This window comes from Seriola lalandi, unplaced genomic scaffold (genome assembly GCF_002814215.2).
Source record: "Seriola lalandi dorsalis isolate HSWRI2012SDOR001 ecotype SW California unplaced genomic scaffold, Sedor1 jcf7180002054410, whole genome shotgun sequence".
NCBI lineage: Eukaryota > Metazoa > Chordata > Actinopteri > Carangiformes > Carangidae > Seriola > Seriola lalandi.
In genome coordinates this window covers 445,129-464,509 of record NW_019524963.1, presented here as the reverse complement: position 1 = coordinate 464,509, position 19,381 = coordinate 445,129, and the positions used below count along the sequence as shown (strand labels likewise).

At 39.3% G+C, this 19,381-nt stretch overlaps 1 protein-coding gene across 1 annotated transcript; it reads left to right on the top strand.

Moving 5' to 3' along the window:
- The first annotated feature begins 905 nt into the window (after positions 1 to 905).
- LOC111657688 (serine/threonine-protein kinase 38-like) lies at positions 906 to 16,511 on the top strand. Its single transcript, XM_023409969.2, has 14 exons — positions 906 to 1,262; positions 6,824 to 6,963; positions 7,595 to 7,646; positions 7,761 to 7,883; positions 8,143 to 8,226; positions 8,321 to 8,444; positions 8,786 to 8,940; positions 9,181 to 9,283; positions 9,600 to 9,661; positions 10,771 to 10,888; positions 11,137 to 11,260; positions 11,392 to 11,487; positions 11,583 to 11,674; positions 11,940 to 16,511. The coding sequence occupies exons 2-14, from the start codon at positions 6,830 to 6,832 to the stop codon at positions 12,062 to 12,064; spliced, it is 1,392 nt and encodes a 463-aa protein (XP_023265737.1). The 5' UTR covers positions 906 to 1,262; positions 6,824 to 6,829; the 3' UTR covers positions 12,065 to 16,511.
- Positions 16,512 to 19,381: the final 2,870 nt, after the last annotated feature.

Here is a 19,381-nt window from a genome sequence, read left to right as displayed (position 1 = left end):
GTTAATGTGCCGTTGCATCCAGTTCTTTCTCATATAAACACAAGTCTGCAAGGAAAAGCCAGATAAGGCGAGCACATTTCTAAGAACCCTTGCTGGGAGTATTGGAGGAAATAAGTCATTATTCTTTGGAATTTCTACATTGAAATGGTATTAAAATGTAAAAACATTATCTGCAGTTTCTAACTTTATTTAATGTATTTTGGCCACAGCTGCAGTCATTTTGAAACACCAAAGATTTCAGATCTTGCCTTAATAGAAATATTTGTTATTGCGGTCTTTCTGTAGCACTGATTTTATTGTTGTCTTATCACATTTTATGGTGTTTTTATCTTATATTACCACTTGGCTAAAGTTACTCAATAACATGTCCATGGGTATACATTAGTTTTTCTTTCACATTTATATATTGGGGAAATATTAATATAAAATAATTCATATAGTTCTCATTTCATTTTGGCGGATTTCTCTTGGTCAGCTCTATCAATAAACATCCTACAATTTGTATTTTGATCATAACATGACCTTTTATTGACCTTTGATACCGTCTTGTGCTTCGTATGGCATTTTCTATTTATGGGTATGTACTTCTAAAAAAAACTCACAATAATCTATATTAATTTAATAGTAAGGGTTCCAATAACTATAATCAATAACATTGTGTTAGAAGACTGTAGTACTACTGTAGCTAGTGTATTCCTCCATAGCTGCATGTGCTTGCTAACCAAATTAACCTGCGTTCTCAAACACAACCCTTGCGATTTAGATCTGGTCATTGGCTGATACACCTGTCAGTCATATTTATATCCGCATACGATTGGCCGATGGAAACCACGGGTCCTCTTATTCGTCGATAATTGGTTCGTGCTAGCGTCACTCAAGTGCTACGACGTTGCGTTACCAGAACGTCTGATGAGCCCAACGGTCCCAGGAAGCACCGTTGCTTATTTCATATTTTATAGCGTAAAGGACGGAAGAACCGTTGAATTTCGAGGTCGAGAGTTACAAATGAAGACGTTAAAATATTTGTAAATAATGTCAGGTTAGCTTGTTGTGAACGTCAGAGGACTTCTGTTATGATGTGGCGTTGATATCAGCGATGTTTACTGTGCAGCCTGATAGGTCTCTCTAAGGGTAGCCAGTAACTGGAGCGTGTAGACTTCAGCTGCCTAAATATTAGGCAGGAAAATACGAAATAGCAAATTTCTTCACCTGGGTTGTGGCTGGCGGCAAGCCAATAATTGACTCTGGAGCAGGACACGGAGGTAGGTGAAAAATATTTCTTTCAAAAAGCTGTCGTCGGGTTTTTATTTATTGCTACAATGGAACCTGCCAGACAGACGCAAAGGGAATTTAGCAGACAGATAGCTAGCTAACACAGCACCAAACCAACCCAATATCTGTATAATATATAAAATACATAATATATGTGTCTCAACAGTGAGGATAATTTAGTGTCAACCATCATGTTCTAGCTGTCAGTGACGGAGCCAGAGTGGCGCCTAGTAGATGTTTGACAGGGTGTCAGAGAAATATCAGTGTAGCTGATTTGGGAAACATTGGGCAGATAATATACAGTCTATAGGCTAAACATTAATGTGTGGACAAACTGTAGCTATGCAGGTACACACCATCTCAGCAGGTGAGTAACAAAGTAGGTTACACATAAAAAAATCTATCCAAATTTTACATTTACATTTATTTTGATGTGTGTATTTATAATTATATGAAATGAAATACATTTATTCCCTGGAGAGTTTTTTTTTTGTTTTTTTGTAATTTAATTCAAAGTTTGAAACATATTCATACAAGTACATATAACCCCTGGAAATACAAACTGTATAGCCATGAATAAAGATAAATTCTAAATGTATTGCCATAGGAACATCAGCATACTGACAGGAATAGAATTCAATTATTGATACACACTATTCCCTTACAGTTCCCATTAGTGACTTTTCAATCCAAAAGTGGCCATTTAGCTTGAAATAAACAGAAGCTTTAGCCAATATATGTTATTTTGAATGTAACTTTTATTGTGTGTATATGTGTTTGTGTATGTGTGTGAGAACGCATGTGTGTGTCCCTTTCCTCTCTGGTGTCATGACTGAGCCCATTCATTCAGGATGGAATGGTTTTCCTGTCCAGTCACTTACAGCACTTCAAGGGTGGAGTGTGTCTGTGTGTTTCCACACACACATAAAACTGACCTTACACCAAACTGAGAAACCCACCATGTTTGGAAACAGTTATACTCTGAATCTTATGCCTTGATTTTTATTTCATTTCAATTTTTTTTTATTCAGACTTCATAAATAATAGTATCTCCTACACATGTGAGGCATTAAGAGTTGGACTCTCAGCTCACTATCTGTCAGGTCTGATTATGAATTTCACTATGGCAACAGGATTGCTATCATGTTATGTTGTTGTTGGTTGTTAGCTATGCTGTATCTACCTATACAGGTAAACACAGACCTTACTGGCAGCAGTTTTCATTGGGAAATATCAATATTACTGTTGATTATTCAGAGTAACTGGGTCATTCCTTTCTTGAAGGACATTCTGTCGCCTTTTATTTCTCAAGCATAATTTTTTGATACTTTGAGCACCACTAATGTTTTAAGTTTTGCACAGCAGAAATCTCAGCCTAGGAGATCAGAAAAACATGGCAGATAAAAGTAAAACTATCTGCATGGTTGTAAATTTTGTAAAATTTGGGTGGACTGAACCTTTAACAGTTTTACTGTGACCATTTGTAGATTATAGTTGTAATTGTCAGATTTGGCTACTGGCCCCTGTTTTTCAGGCTTCATGCTTTAGTCTCCAAATATTAAGCCTGCCTTCAAAATGCCTTCCTTATAAGTGCCTGAGTGGTGTACCCTTGTTTGTTTGGCTTTGGGGTGGATCTGGTTAACTTCAAGCCAAAAAAAATCCCTCCAGTCTAAGCTAAAGGCCTGGCTGGCTCATCGGTGATGCAACAGTTTCTGACTGTTTGAATGATGCTTCGTTTTCCACTTTGGTGGAAAAACGAGCTCAAGACTCATTCAGGTTGATGTCACAAGTGTGTACATCAATGGGTCTTTTACACTAAAGACATTTTGACGCGTCACAGTAGGAAAAGCATAGGTGGAACTAATAACATTAATGTTGGCTGAATTCCATTTAGCTGCCTCAGATTCAGTGTTGTGTTATAGACCAGTGTCACAGCAAACAGTTTTGCTTGTCAGCAGGAAAAGCACAGGCACACTTTATGGAACTGAGGCATTGTTAAATAAATTTGTTTCACCAGTGCCTGTTATGACAAGTAAAACTGTTGCTATGGGAACAAGTCAACTGTGCACGCTGCCTCTCCAGAGCCATCATTAATGTCATTAGAAGCACCTGTCCTTCCTCTGCTATGACAGGTCAAAATTAATGTTGGCACTCTTCCATTGCTCACCTTTAAGCTCCACACAGCAAACTAAAAGAGCTGGGCACTATGACAATAATAACTCTGTGTTTGAAGCTTTGGTGAAATAGTTTCACAATATTTTTCAAATCAGAATGATAATTTCGCCTCATCGGTCCACCTTCTGTACTGCTCTACAAAAGCATAATTCAGTCCCTACTACACTCCCACTCCACCTGCTGGTCTCCACCATTACCAAGTTGACTGCCTCCAAAATCACTGGTTTCCCACCCTCCAACCTTAACAGATCCATCGCTTACCTTAAACACATGAGCCCCCCCCAACCCCGTTTCACTGTACTCCTATCTGATCACAGATACAGGATATATATTGGATGTAGTGATGTAACTGGATTTGTTATGTGGGAGTATGTACTGTACAAATGTTGAAGACACTAACATCTACCTATCTACGTACCAGACCTATGTGAGTTGGCTTGATTGGTACAGTACATAGAGGGTCCCAATAAAAACTGTAATTAGTCTGCTTGTGCGGCTTTGTTTTTGTTCAAGATCACATTTTATCGGTGACAATCAGTGGTGGTTCCCTTTAAGCTGAGCCTGCTTGGAGTGTTGTGCTCAAGTAAATCTGTACAGATCACAGTAACTCAACACCTTTGTTTGTCAGTGTCCCTGTTTTCCACCCGGGAGAAACCTCCCAATCCAAGTGGTCTGCAGCAGTGATTCAGTGATTTTCCTCAGAAGTCAGGAAGTGACTCGTTGTTGTGAGATTGTCGGGGCCAGGAAGGGAAAAGGGCCAGTGACTAGACGAAACAAGGGTCCTATCTCTGGGCTGCAGGGCTGTTTTATCTCTATGTGAGCTAATCAAGCCCATTCATACCTTTCTAATGCTGAAATGTTTTGGTAATGTACTTATCCACCCTCTTCCTCTTTCTCTCTGTTACATAATATGTTCACAATCTGATCATGTTACTTTTATATTAATGTAAGAAGAAGGAAGGTTAAAGTTTCCTTTCTAGCGCTTAGTTTTTTCATTTCACACTTTAACATCATTCATGCTTTTTTTAAAAAAAAAAAAAAAAAAAAAAAATATAAATATATATATCCTTTTTCATTCAGCCTACTACCGCTCATGGCCTCCACCTTACAAGTATGTCTGTGTCTCCTGCTCTCTGCGGTTTTCTTTCCACCCACACAAGCACTATACATCAAATCCAACATGCAAGTATGTGTCCCTGTAGAGAAAATAGTTTTTGTCAGGGAGAGAACAATCGTTTAAGTGTGGGCATAGAAAAACTGGTCAATTTACAGCTGTTACTGTCTATTAAGGACTGAAGTACTGCCCTGATGTGATGCATTGTTCTTGTAAATGAATGATGGGTTTTGATTTTCCCACCAGTAAAATCACCATCGCAGCTTTCCTCAGCTTAATAAGTACATTTCTAGGATCTTTTTCTGTCCTTCATCTTGGTGTTTTTTAGTGTTAGAATTGTTCTTTGGCTCTTTGATTTTATCTAAGACTTAAAAAATTCACAGGAATGCATACTGAGAAAGATGTGTGGAAATTTCACTTATTAGTTCCCGGAATGAACCCTGCATGTACCCTGCAGACTATGAGCCATCATGAGCACATGATTCCCTGTCCCTGTTCTGGGGTCACAAGAATATTTTTGTACCAAGGATCTGACTTGGGCACCTCCTCTTAGACTGTGGTTAAGGGATCTGTTCCAGAGCTGCGCTCACTGAAATGTAAAAATGGATACCTCCTGATAATTGACCTTTACCCTGCTTGGCCCCCCAGTCAGAATTTAAATTTAAAAGCAGACTTTAACATCATTAAGTTACACTTGGTAACTTAGGTCATCAGACGCACAAAGTTAAGTTTTATATAATGTTTACAATTTGAAAATCTACCCTGCAGCATGAAGTAAGATGTGCACCTCCCAGCACAACATATACAGATACATAAGTGTCAAAGCGTCAGTCCGCAGAGAAATGCACACAACCATTATTCAGAAACTGAGCCTTAAAACCAGCCGTCAAGACTACTGTAACTGTGTAATGTCGCAACAAAGCATTCATCACTCTCATCCATGCCCCAAACCCGCCCACCTTGACCCAAACCATCCAACCAGGATTTGTTTTTTTCTGAGTGTTTACCTGAAATCTACTATATTTTTATTCGATATGCTTAGATCAGCCAATCAGAAGAGAGATTCACCGACCTGTTGCGACTAGAGATGTAGAACTACTTTGAGATGGTTTTTGGTTCTTAAAACTACAAATATGTCTTTTTTATGGATCAAAACTTAAAATAAAACTCAGGAAAAGTGCTTTAAAATCTTGCTTAGTGCAGCCCTGAAAAGAAGAGTTGTAGTCACGCTGTGGTCATAGCTTGGACATTAAACCTGTTTTAAAGCTGTGGTGCTCTAGTAATAAGCAGTTTTTTATGTAATATTACATATAAAGATGCACCCCACCAATTGATTTTACAAGAATTGGTTTAGTTATTATACAAAGTAACTATAAAAACAGTTGTATAATAATCTTCCTTGAGGGACCCTGATGATGTCATCAGAGTTTTAAATTTTGACCCAACACAGCAATCATCAAGTAGGACAGTGTAGATACTGTAGAGGACAGACAAACAGGTGGTGCAGGGAAAAACTTATCAGCCACAACATTCACCCCACATCTGTCTGCATTGGTGGGTGGGAAGCTAGTGAGGGTTCTTGTCAGTGTCGCTGCATTATTGACTGCTGTCCTGCTGGAGAGCCTGACCAGAGGGGACAGTGTGCACCTTTGGTATTTACAGCAAATTTATGTAACTTTTACTGAACAGAAGTCACAGTTCCCAAAAGTTACGATGAAAGGATAAAGGACCAGTCACACCAGAAAGTGGCATAGCGATGTTTATCAGTAGATTCTTGTCAAAGAGGCAGCGCTAGTTGGTCACTATACCTCTCTGAGCCTCTTTCTTTTTTCTGTAATGAGTTTTACTACCCCATCATTTTGTTCTGAGGGTTGTACATTGTTTCACTCAATTAAAGTATAAGTTAATTAAATTTTGCCATTTGAAATGCTGGTATGACCTAGCCTTAATGGTAAATGCTAAAATACAGCACAACAGTAGTTACACAGCAACATCTAGCTAAAGTTTGTGAACATTAGAGAACATTAGCCAGTCCACCATAAGCTACTGGTCATATCACACCAAGTGAGGCTGCAGCAACAGAACTTATGAGTGTAATGAATTGAATTGAACCAGTGAAACTTTAGAGAAGACTGAATCCTTCTATCTTTTAAAATTGATGCTGAAATTGTCCAATATACACTTCACACTAGTAGAAGCAGTGACGGGATTGATATGCTTAACCTGACCTGACTTAACCTGCATTTTTTTGTTTTTTCACAGGATAGTATGGCCATGACGGGAGGGACTGCAGCTGCCCTTCCCATGAGCAACCACACCCGAGAGAGGGTGACTGTGGCCAAGCTGACACTGGAAAACTTCTACAGCACTCTGCTCACCCAGCACGAGGAGCGCGAGATGAGGTAAAACCACAAGAGCAGATCTGAAATCTGTTCCTTTACAGTTGACAGAACCTGCTAATTTGAAAACACCAGTCCTCTCTTCACACAAATGTATAGAAACACACCGGACCCACTGCATGTGTTGCTCTTTATCAGGAATATTTCAAGCTATGTTTACTTTTTACTTCCTCGACTTTGCACCTTTAATAGTCACCTCATACTGTAGAGGTTGTTCTGGACCTTTACCACAGTGCAGCCAGTTACCTCAGGTACTCTGCATGTAAATGAAGCTGTTGTTTAAAGCATCAAATATCGCTCCATCCATCACTGGAAAAGGTAACGATGCTGAGGTGTTTCATCTCAGGTGTGAACACAACAGAGGCCGTCTTATAATATACCTTTTGTACCTGTGGTGTTCTCACATTACCTGGGAGTTGATCTCGAGTCCAGGTGACACAGTTTGGCTCCTCAGCTGACTCACTGTTTACTTCCCTGTATAAACTGATAGTAGATTCTTTGTAAAGGTCTGACAGGCTTTAGGTCACCTTATCTCTCCTTGTATGCTTCCACTTTGTCATATTTTATAAATTAACAAGGAGTAGAACATTTTAGTATGTATTATTCTGATTTTTATGCATTTTACATTATGTAGGCAGAAAAAGTTGGAGAAGGCAATGGAAGAGGAGGGTTTACCAGACGAGGAGGTACAGTCCGCTTTGTATTCTCACTCTTTCTAAATGTTATAGAAAAATTGTTGTCATTCTAAACTTTTCTGTTCCTCTTCATCAATTTCTTCAAATCACTTCTGTGTTTTGCAGAAAGTGATGCGACGCTCCCAGCATGCCCGTAAGGAGACCGAGTTCCTGCGACTGAAGAGGACGCGGCTGGGCTTGGATGACTTCGAGTCCCTTAAAGTTATTGGACGAGGAGCTTTTGGAGAGGTAACTGAAATTTGGATTGATAGAAATGTTGCAAGAGGTGTTGAAAACTCAAGTATGTGTGTGGGGTTTGAGTGGTTCTTACCTTAACTATAACACCATTTCTGTGCATGTTCACACAGTGTTACCACAGTGTTAATGTCATTTCCTGGGTATTATATTTTTCATACTAGAACTCTGCATACACTGCTGTGTTTAAATAAAGCAGTGACATTTGTGTTCACATTCCTTGTGACTGAAACCTTGATGTCTTCTCCTTCAGGTGCGTTTGGTGCAGAAAAAAGACACGGGGCACATTTACGCCATGAAGATTTTGAGAAAAGCAGACATGCTGGAAAAGGAACAGGTGAAACATTTGTCAGCGCCGTAGTGCTCAAGGATGTTAAAGCACACTGGAGCTTGTGTTCAAGTGTCTGAGGTTGTCTACCCTCTCCCTGCAGGTCGCTCATATCCGGGCTGAGAGGGATATTCTGGTGGAGGCAGATGGCGCCTGGGTGGTCAAAATGTTCTACAGCTTCCAGGACAAGAGGAACCTCTACCTTATCATGGAGTTCCTGCCTGGAGGTTTGCACTGACACCTTGATTGTATGGGGCTACAGTTCTCTGAAAACAAGAGCAGAACAGAATAAAAGTCAGTTAATGTGGGTGATGCTGAAGTTTGAGATTTTGTCAGTGTTTTTTTTGTTTGTTTTCTTTTAGCCACGATGGCTCTAATTCAAACTAGTTGATATTTTTATTCACAACAAACCAGACAAACCAATAGGAGAGCATGATATTGAGTGTAACATTGATCTGGAAACGGGATGAATTCCTATATTGTGTCGTAAATAATTGTCCAACATGAGCAAGACATGCATGGGTATAGAAATATTATCATGTATTAAAAATTCTGAACTTGTTGCCAGGCGACATGATGACCCTGCTGATGAAGAAGGACACTCTGTCTGAAGAGGCCACCCAGTTTTACATTGCAGAGACGGTTTTGGCCATCGACTCCATCCACCAGTTGGGCTTCATCCACAGAGACATCAAACCTGACAATCTGCTGCTGGACTCCAGGGTGAGTCCACACACACACACACACACACACACACACACACACACACACACACACACACACACACACACACTTGATGACCTTCACTATCTACCATTTTTGTAAAACATTTTGTTAAAAAACACAAAGATATAATGCAGACTCATGCACAGACACATAAAAATGTCCTGACTCATACAGTGTGTGGTGTGTGTGCACGGTGACTTCCTGCAGGTGATGAGTCAAACGTCTCTTTTTTCACAGGGACACGTGAAGCTGTCAGATTTCGGCCTGTGTACGGGACTGAAAAAGGCTCATCGCACAGAATTTTACAGGAACCTGACGCACAACCCACCCAGTGATTTCTGTGAGTCTAATCTAATGTCTGAGCTTTTTTGTGTCTTTAAATTTCATTTACATTTTACTTTGATTTGTTTGGATGTTTTATATTTGACTCATGTGAAGCACTTTGTTACTTGTATTAAAGAGTGTTACACAAATAAAATCTTATCAAATATCCACAATAAAAGTCAAGCATTAATGTAACCAGATCCATTCATGTGCAATTTAATAACGTTTTCAGAGAGCTTTGGTCTCTTAAAAAAAAAAAAAAAGAATAAAAAGTACTGTAACTATTCAAGTGATCATATGCTTTCCTGTCTATCCTGTCCTTCATGCTGCAGCTTTTCAAAATATGAACTCCAAGAGGAAAGCAGAAACCTGGAAGAAGAACCGGCGGCAGCTGGTAAGACTTTGACATTTTAATGGTACTTGTACTCCAGAGAAACTTAGGAGGCAGAAGTGGTGTAATATTGAAGTGTTATACATTATGTACATTGACTGTAGATGCTGGGCGAAATTAAAATTAGTACATTTTAAATCTATTTTTTACATTTACTCATCTGGCAGATGCTTTTATCCAAAGCAACTTACAAGTGAGGGACATCACTAAAGCTTCAGTGCAGTAGGAGACCTTGGTGTAGGTATGACATCTATTTAATAAGTGAAGGAGATCAGGTAAAGAAGTGCACAGTACGAGCTAGTCAGACATGTTAGTGTGTTGGAGGTGTTGGAGAGGAGGTGATCTCAGAAGAGATGAGGCTTCAAGAGAGTCTTGAAGATAGAGTGGGAAGCTCCTGCTCTGAAAGCATTCAGTAGCTTGTTCCACCATCAGAGAACCACAGACCAGAACAGTCTGGAATGAGATTGTCTTGTGCGCAGGGAAGACAATGCCAGATAAAATGAAATAAAGCTGAATAATGAGTTCAAGTAATTGGAGCAGACCCAGAAGTCGCTCTGAAGGCAGCATTAGTGAATTTGATTCAGGTGGCCATGGGTAGACAGTGGAGGTCAATGAGTAGCAGAGTGACATGTGCCCTTTTAGGCTGATCAAGACCCAACAGGCTGCTGCCTTCTGGACCATCTGTAAGGGGTTCACTGTGTATGAAGGGAGGCCTGTCAGAAGAGCATTGCAGTAGTTGAAGAGAGAGATAACTATGACCTGCACTAAGAGCTGGGTGGTGTAGTGAGTCGGGTAAGGCCTGATTTTTCTGATGTTGCATAGAGCAAAGCAGCACAACTTCAAGAAGGATGCAACATGATCAGAGAAGAGAGCTGGTGATCAAACATGACACCCAGGTTTCTTGTCACCTTAGTTGGGGTAAGAGATGAAGAGGTGATTTTGATATTGATATTGTGTTGGAGACACTGAAGAGTTTAGTCTTAAAGATGTTTGGTTGAAGGTGGCGTTCCTTCATCCATGTGGATAGGTCATGGGGTCGCCTGGCGGGAACGACAGGTATAGTTTTTAATTAAATTCCTACCTCAACTTCCAGCTGTCTGTGTGACTTTCAGGCTTATTCCACTGTGGGAACGCCTGACTACATCGCCCCTGAGGTTTTCATGCAGACGGGATACAACAAGCTGTGTGACTGGTGGTCTCTGGGTGTCATCATGTATGAAATGCTCATCGGTAAGGATGCGTGTCTGTATGTGAGACTGACAGGGCAAGACAGAGGTGTAAAGTGTGAATTTTTCAGTCTGAGAAATTGGAATCATTGTTTGAATAAGTTAACACAATCAAATCAGACTTAAGGTTTGCTGTACACAGGAACAGTCCCACCAAAACACTACACTAAATTTACAGCACATAATTAGCTAAATAATGTCTTAGTATTACATTAACAGCAGCCTGTGTAAATCCACGTTGGCTCTGTTCAGGTTATCCACCGTTCTGCTCGGAGACGCCGCAGGAGACGTACAGGAAGGTGATGAACTGGAAGGAAACGCTCGTCTTTCCACCTGAGGTCCCCATCTCAGAGAGGGCCAAAGACTTGATATTAAGGTATGTAAAAATACTATAGGATGATGGCCACATGCCAAACATGTTGGTATAGCTACTAAATATTTGAATATATTTTTAAAAAGGTGAATTGTGCAGTTATATGATCAGCCTGCTGTGTGTGTGTGTTTCAGGTATTGCACTGATGCTGAGAACAGGATTGGAGCTGTCAGCGTGGAGGAGATCAAGAGTCATCAGTTCTTCGAGTCAGTGGACTGGGAGCACATCAGGTACAGGGAGCAGTATTTTTTAACCTTCTTTTGCAAAACCAAAACCCTCTGTCTTCGTCATTCCCTCCATGATTCCCTGTGTGTTGCCTCCACAGGGAGCGGCCGGCAGCCATCTCCATTGAAATCAAGAGCATTGACGACACCTCCAACTTTGATGACTTCCCTGAATCAGACATCCTTCAGCCAGGTTTGTCTCATGAAATACTCTGCTCGCTGCACTGCAGGAAAATCTCTTATAGGAACACAAGCCTTGGGTGGAGAAGGGAACTTATTGAATTACAGGCAAACTAATTTTAACATCTGGTCATTTATGTAACTTATGAGAAACAACAGTGCTGTTGTTGTCCCAGCTTCTTAAATATTTGTATGGGCTTCTCATTTACATAGCATGTTCTTTATTGCCCCCAACAGGCATCTAGAATAAAAAAAAACTTTCCTTTTTCTTTTCTCAGCCAATGCGACAGAGCCAGACTTCAAGTCGAAGGACTGGGTGTTCCTCAACTACACGTACAAACGCTTCGAGGGTCTGACTCAGCGAGGCACCATCCCCACATACATGAAGGCAGGGAAGGCCTGACAGTGTTGTGGAGGGGAAAAAAACAGACGTTTACGGACACAGGGTCGGGCCCTGGAGCCCCGCTGGTGCTGAAGGCTGAGCTGTCAGCCTCTCAGTCTAAATTTAACCCTCATCAAAATTTATTTAGGTCTGCTCAGCCGCCGCAAGAACGCCAAGAGCTCGGAAATTAAGGAGCATTACCGCATTACCTCGGTTGTTTATATCGTATACATGTGCTGTCTTTAGCCATAGCTCTCAGGCCAGCTCACTAACTAGAACACTAAATCAGCATATCTGCATGTTCAGCGGCATATTGCTTCTGGAGAGGTTTTTTTTTTTTTTTTTTTTACGGCCTAAAGGTGACGGTGGGAAGAGGCCTGAGTACAAATCACTGCTTTGACATCTTTGCATCGATAAGTTTCAACACTGGTGGCTCATTTAACTCTGATGCAAAGAATTCTTGATACTGGAGACGTGCTCTATACACTGTAGTGAAACTCTGCTTCACTGGTAAGAGGAGGAGCCCCTCACTTGTTCTCACCCAGACTCTGATCATGGATTTAAAGGAAAGTTCTAGCATGATTTTCTAGCAAAAAAATTGAACTCAGAGTTCAGATTTCTTTTTAACTGGCAGCAGCTCTTTGTTTTGGTTTATCTGTTGGTTTGGCTGAGTTGTGATTGACAGGAGGTGGAACCTGACGCAACCTCAGCATCAGCTATTCTTTATGTCAGAATAGACAACTTAGCTAAATGGAGATACTGGTAGTGTGATTTCTTCCTGATTTCCTTTTTATTTGGAAAATGCCATTAGATCCCAGTGACAGCTCAGGGTGGTCTGAGACAGTGGTAGGAGTGTGTAGGAGTGTGTAGAATGACAGAATTGTTGGTATATGTTTTTGAGTTAAAAGAACAAGGCTTGTAGCTTTCTTCAACATGTTAGCAGTGTGGCTGGTAGCGTTGCTCCAGACTGAAATATCTCAACTACTGGATGGATTGTCATAAAATCTGATACCAACATTCATGATCCTCTCAGGATGAATCGTGATCCCTTATGATCCCTTAACTTTTCACCTGCCACCAAATACCTCTAAAACTAATGGCATTCAGCCTCGACTGTACCTTGTTAATTTGCTAATGTACTAATTAGCAAATGTTAGCAAGCTATTACACTAAACATTTGCATGTTACCATTGTCATTGTGAGTGTGTTGGCATTGAGCTGAAAGCACCACTGTGCCTCGGTGCAGCCTCACTGAGCTGCTAGCGTGGCTGTAGACTCTTAGTCTTGTTAGCTTGTGTTGGGTGTAATAGCACATTTATATTAAAAAAAGTGACTGGGAATTATTTCAAATGTGAAAGATTTTATCCAGTTAGGATATAAAATATGAAACAAATGAGTAAAAACTCAAATCATGCTGGAATCCTCCTTTAAATCTCATGGTGGTGACACACAGTGCAACTTTGTGTCAACCCTCCCTGCAGCATTGCTTCAGCACCGCTACTTTTCTCACACAGGAACAAGTTGTTGCCAAGAAACATGTGAATGCAGTTTACCCTGCACTCGACATCCGTTACTGCGGAGTGTTGCCCATTCACAATGCCAGACAGACTGCACAGTGTGTCACTTCCCTTTAGAGCCAGTGGTTTTGTTTAGATCAGTGCTACAGTAGTTGATATTTCCCCTGATTTTTAATTCTGATCAGTCCAACAAGCCAATCGCTTCCTTCTTAGGTGAACAAAACATGCAAAGTGCCTTTAAACAGCTGATAATTATTTAACCAGATCTCACAGATGTTTTCAGAGATTAATCAGAGGGATATTAATTACAATTAGAAAAACTATAGTACAGGTGTTTGAGGGAAGAAAAAACAGAAAGAGAAAGGGAAAATGATTCTTACTAGTTCAGCTATATAACTCAACTTGTGGGAAACCATCGATTGACTCTGTAAGGACACACAAAGGCCTGATGTGTCAGTCTTATTTATTATGTCTGCAGAGTGATAAAACGTGAAGTAATAAAACTGATAAAACAGACTGATGAAACAAAGGCAGTATAGTAAAGCAGGTTGGTTAATAAAACAAGAGGCTCATAAAATGCATCAAAGTAAATACGGTGAACAAAGTGTCTTTGTTTTGCAAGTAAAGATTCAACTGAGAAACTATATAAGAATAGATTAATGTGATGGATATCTTAGACACATGTTTCTTTCTTCCTAAATTTCTCTGTTCATATTGAATCACGTGTTAAATGTATTTTTTTTTCTAAAAAAAACAAGAAAAAAAAAAAGCCTCATAAACATCAAATGGAGAGCCTCTCTTTATAAGCGAAAGAAATCACTTAACCATCACGTCCTCTCAGAGTTGTCACCAGACGCAGCGCTAAAAATAGTTACCAAAGATCTCTGATCGTCACATGTCGTGATCTGAACACGGATTCAGATGTAGCCGTCGCTTACTGCACTTAACGTCAAACTACCTTTAGAAAAACCTTTTCCAACAGAGCTAACCTTGGTTATGGAATCATTTGCCATTTCTATTTCTACACTTGTCAGAAAGTGAGTGTGCAGAGACCGTCGCTTCTCAGTGAGCACATCTGTTAAGTGTTTAAATGCAGGAAAAGCTCTATAACGTACACACAGGGACAGGAAACATACCGAGGACTTTACCATGATGAACTAAGTTCAGCTGTAGCCCTCACAGGAATCCCATATTAAACTGTCTCTGGTGCTATTTCTGAAGAATTGATGGAGAAATTAAATCCTCTAGCAGTTTGATAAATTAGTGTTGTATTATAATACACCTACACCAGTCTCTGTCTTTTTACATTTTATCTTTTTAACTTTAATTTAATCCAGGTTGTCCTGCTGAAAATCTGTTCTCCAAGAATGCACCATCAAGACTGACTAATAACGAAGGAATTATGGTTGACTGATACGGGATTCTGAAAGCAGATATGTGTATATTTTTTTGCATTATTTATTATTTTTCATGTTTTCCTTGAAGGTATATAGGTATAGGTATGTGATATTCAGTGTATTTAAATTGGATGATTTTCATATTGTTTGGGTTTCCGAAAATTCAAAGGGGTACTCCAGCAATTTACTACTGCACTTTTGTAAGTGCAAGAAAGAGATAATGGTCAACATTGATGCAGCAGAGGCCAAGATATCGTGGGTTTTAGTCCCTAATGTTCCATAAACAGAATCTTACCCTTACCCTATCTTACTGGGTAAACTTGGTGGCGTGCCCCATTAATTACTCACAGAAAATATCTGGAAAAATGTTATTCAAACAATCTGCATCATATCAGGTAGGCAACCCTGATTGGCCAGTGTTTTTTGCCATGATAAAAATCCAAATGTCTGGGTTAAACCCAAATACAAATTAATATTAAAGCTAAGACCAGGCTGCAGAGATATGTGCCGTTACTGGAGGAGAATAACATAGCAGGACAGATGCATGATGGGGGGATTTTGCTGATGTGCTACCACTGCAGATTCCCGGGTGTGTCTAATCACTGGAACACACTAACACAACCTGGAAAAAGCCAAACTGCTGTATCCAGAGCATCTTGTTTCACAGCCGAACAGTTAAGATTGTTCATGAAAAACTTGTGTGAGTGAGTGTGACTGTGTGCTGACACAAATAACATTTTCATCAAGTAGATACTTTTTTTTTGTGAGGTGATACGTCACCTTGTTCAATGTCAAACTCATGTTCTGTGTTGTAAAAGAGAAATTATTACACTTTTACTTTCAGGACAGGAGGGTAAATACTGTATCTGGGATCGGTTCAATTCTATATAAGTGTATACAAGATGACTTGAAATCCATTACTGTGGCACTTTATCAAAAAATCAGCTTAATTATTGTGACGTCATTTTTTCACAAGGTTGAGAAGAGTTCAGGATGTAGAGGACTACGCTAATGCCACTTACATAATGAGTTCGGCCAGACAATTCATTTCTTAAGGACCAAACCAGCTTTCTGACTCCCCCCTGTGTGTTAGTCGTATTAACATCACATAATCCAGATGTTTAGAATACACATTTGCCCAACTCAGAGAGCAAGGAAAATGTATTTATCCTTTTTAAGAAAAAGTGATACAAAAATAAAAGATGAAAGCAGATTAAAGTCTCATTCACATCTAGTATCTAGTTTTTAGATGTAAATAGTCGACTTCTCTGCCTCAGAAGCCTCAAAGCCTCGTGACTCAGCTAATAATATGTAATTTCCCCCCTCGTTAAAGCACGAATTCAGTCTTCCCATGAACTTGTTAAAGGTTTTAAAACCCCTCCACAGGCCAGGACTATGTTGTGAGGTGTTCTGTGTAATGTGTACATATTGTTGTAGACACTTGAAGGAAACAGTCTGTAGAGTGAAGGAGGAACTGCTCATTAATATATTCATTCACACTGATGAGTTTTTATGTTGATAAAATGCTTCAAATAATAAAATTAAACACTTAAAGTTTTAAGGTTTCTATTTTTTTAATTGGGGATGGGAGGTAGGCAGGTTTCAAACATGGCTGAGTGGTTCTCTAAATTAAGACCACATTTCCCTTAAACATATAGAATCCTAAAGAAAGTTCTTAAAGGTCCCATATAGTATAAAGGTAAATGTCCATGTCTTTTTTGGAAAAAAAAACAGGCCTAGGTTCTATATTAATACTGTGAAAGTATTAATATTAATTACTATTAATTGATATGTCACAACAAAATCACCGCTCTCAGCCCTGCCCCAATCCCCACCCACCATGGACCCACCATCCAACCTGGCAGGATTGGGTTTCACTGAGTGTTTACCTAAAATCTGCTACATTTTTATGTCAAGAGAGGCTCAGAGCCTCCTCTCTTCTGATTGGTTCACTGACCTGTTGTTACTAGAGCTCCAGACAAAAGCCTGAGAGAGGAGATGTAAAACTACATTTAGATGTTTTTTTGGTTCTTAAAACCACAAATATATCTTCTTATGGATCAACACTTCAAATAAAACACAAGAGAACAGGAAAAAATGGGACCTTTAAGTCTTATAAAACATTTTGAGAATTTTCATTCAATAATCTCTTACAGCATATTATTACTATTATTAGCACTCGGTTATTAGCGACAACTATTCAGTCCCAGACTTGGAAAACAATGAACCAAGTCACTAATAACTGAATATGAAATGCTCTGAAGCTGCTCAGTTGGTAAGGATGAGAGAGAGGGTATCTAAACGTTGGCATCCGAAAGCAGTTTTATTTAACCAGAACCATCTAGGAGCTGAATGAGGTTCTTTATCTTGGTCATTTGTTAATGGTGTCGTTCAAGATCACACTAATGGAGTGAATGAAGTGATTTCACAGCATCAGTTATAAAATTGTGAATTTAGTCTCTCTTGGTTTTTTTTTATTAATCTAACCCTTTGCATTTGTGTGATTTTTTTCTTTTCATTAAACCTACACTATATTAATTATGTTTTTTTTTTCCCTCAACCCTATTTTTTTTCCTAACTTATCAATCAAAAAAATTGATCACTCGAGATTTTTTCCCTCCCTCATGGCAACAATGAATCATCCTGCTATAAAAACACCAGGAAATAACAGACATCTACATCTCTAGATAGTTAGATAGAGAGATAGATAGATTGTTGATAATAATAATAATGATAATAAAAACAGTTCATAATAAATAAACAATAATAATTTGATTAGTCCACTTCCTTTCTCTGAGGTGTTGTATAGCCTGATGGCAGTGGGAACAAAGGATCTCCTGAACCTCTCTGTTCTGCAGCGCAGTGAGATGAGACGTTTGCTGCAGCTGTAGCTGCTTCTCTGTCCTGCCAGAATGTTGTGGAGAGGGTGGTTGGTGTTGTCTAGGATGGCCTCCATCTTACATTGAATGTATCTCTCCACAGCAGTCCTGAGTGAGTCCAGACTCCTATCAAGCACAGACCCAGCCTTTTTGACCAGCTTGTCAAGTCTCTTTGTGTTCATGTCTGACATGCTGCCGCCCCAGCAGACTGAGGCATAAAAGACTACACTGGCCACCACTGACTGATAAAACGTGCAGCATTTCACTGCAGACGTCAAAGGATATTAGGTAACTAAAGCATGAGGGAAGATGATTTATGTGGCCCCTTGGTTCTTTAATAATTAAGTAATTATTCAAATATATTTTACGAACCACTTCATTTCATGGTTTCTGATTCTGTGAGGAAGCAGCTGATTTTGGTTCTCAAACACAGATTATCATCACATTTTCTGCATATGGCCTCTACATTAAAAGGTACAGTTTATCTGTATAGCTACATGTTATTATCTACTGTTCCTTAAAATTCACCTTAAGGCACCCATATGCAAAATGCTGTTCATGCTATCACATATCAATAATGGTTTTTAAATTTTTTATCTTACCCTTTATGAAAGTGTGGCTCTGCTTCTTAAAACAGAGCTCTCACCTTGAAATGCATCTCTGTATCTCTGCTTCACATCCTCATTTCCTTCAAGTGAAACATGTCATTGGTAATTTCATTATGTAGAAATTAATATATTCATAAACGGGAGAGTGTGGTGGTCAAAAAGATATTTAGTTGCTTTTGGCCAATATGCAGTAGAGGGTTAAGCAAATGAGTATATGGCAGTAAGTGATGTTTTCCATGTTAATACAAGTATATTTTGTTAATAGAATACACATGTAAAAGTGGCAAAATCCATAAAAGAAGAAGAAACAATTTCTAAAGTGGAGCTGTAATTTAATAAATAAGAGAAAAGAAGAACAGGCTGCATTTTAACTGAACTTGCAACAGGCAGGAGTGGGCAAAAAGTTACACAGTATACTGTACAGGCTGAAGTAGTTTAGTTTTTTCCTCCTTTTTAAAAGCAGCACAGTTGTTGCTGTGTTTTGTCACTAGAGGGCGCTCTTCATACACATCAGTGCATTGTTCAGCTGCTCGGGGTCTTACAAATGGGCTGACTGTTCATAACCTTACAGTTGCCAAGTGAAATTAAAACCTTTTAGTTTTATAGATAATTTATATTAAATGATTTAAAAACTTATGTCTGTTTAATGGACGTGACTGCTTTAAAATCATCTTTAAAAAGCGTGGCGGGGGAATAGAGGTTGTATTGAAGGGAACTGGGCTATGTTGTGGTTTTACCTGAAACTGATTGCATCACACGTAGACTACGGCTTGTTGTTGATGCTTCTGTTTTTTTTTTTTTTAAAGAGAGTGCAGAAGGGTTTTTGTTTATTTTATTTTTAGCTTACAGTAAAATTGCCAACTCACGTTTAGTTTGAGTCCTCTTTTCGTTGTATCTTGTTTTTGATTTTTCCGCTTGCCGTTTTTCCCTCTTTTAG

Excerpts from the sequence above, each read along its gene's own strand:
- LOC111657688 (XM_023409969.2), top strand. The coding sequence starts at position 6,830 with ATGGCCATGACGGGAGGGACTGCAGCTGCCCTTCCCATGAGCAACCAC. Across the intron at positions 7,647-7,760 it reads AGGGTTTACCAGACGAGGAG|AAAGTGATGCGACGCTCCCA; the intron begins GTACAGTCCGCT and ends TGTGTTTTGCAG. Across the intron at positions 11,675-11,939 it reads ATCAGACATCCTTCAGCCAG|CCAATGCGACAGAGCCAGAC; the intron begins GTTTGTCTCATG and ends TTCTTTTCTCAG.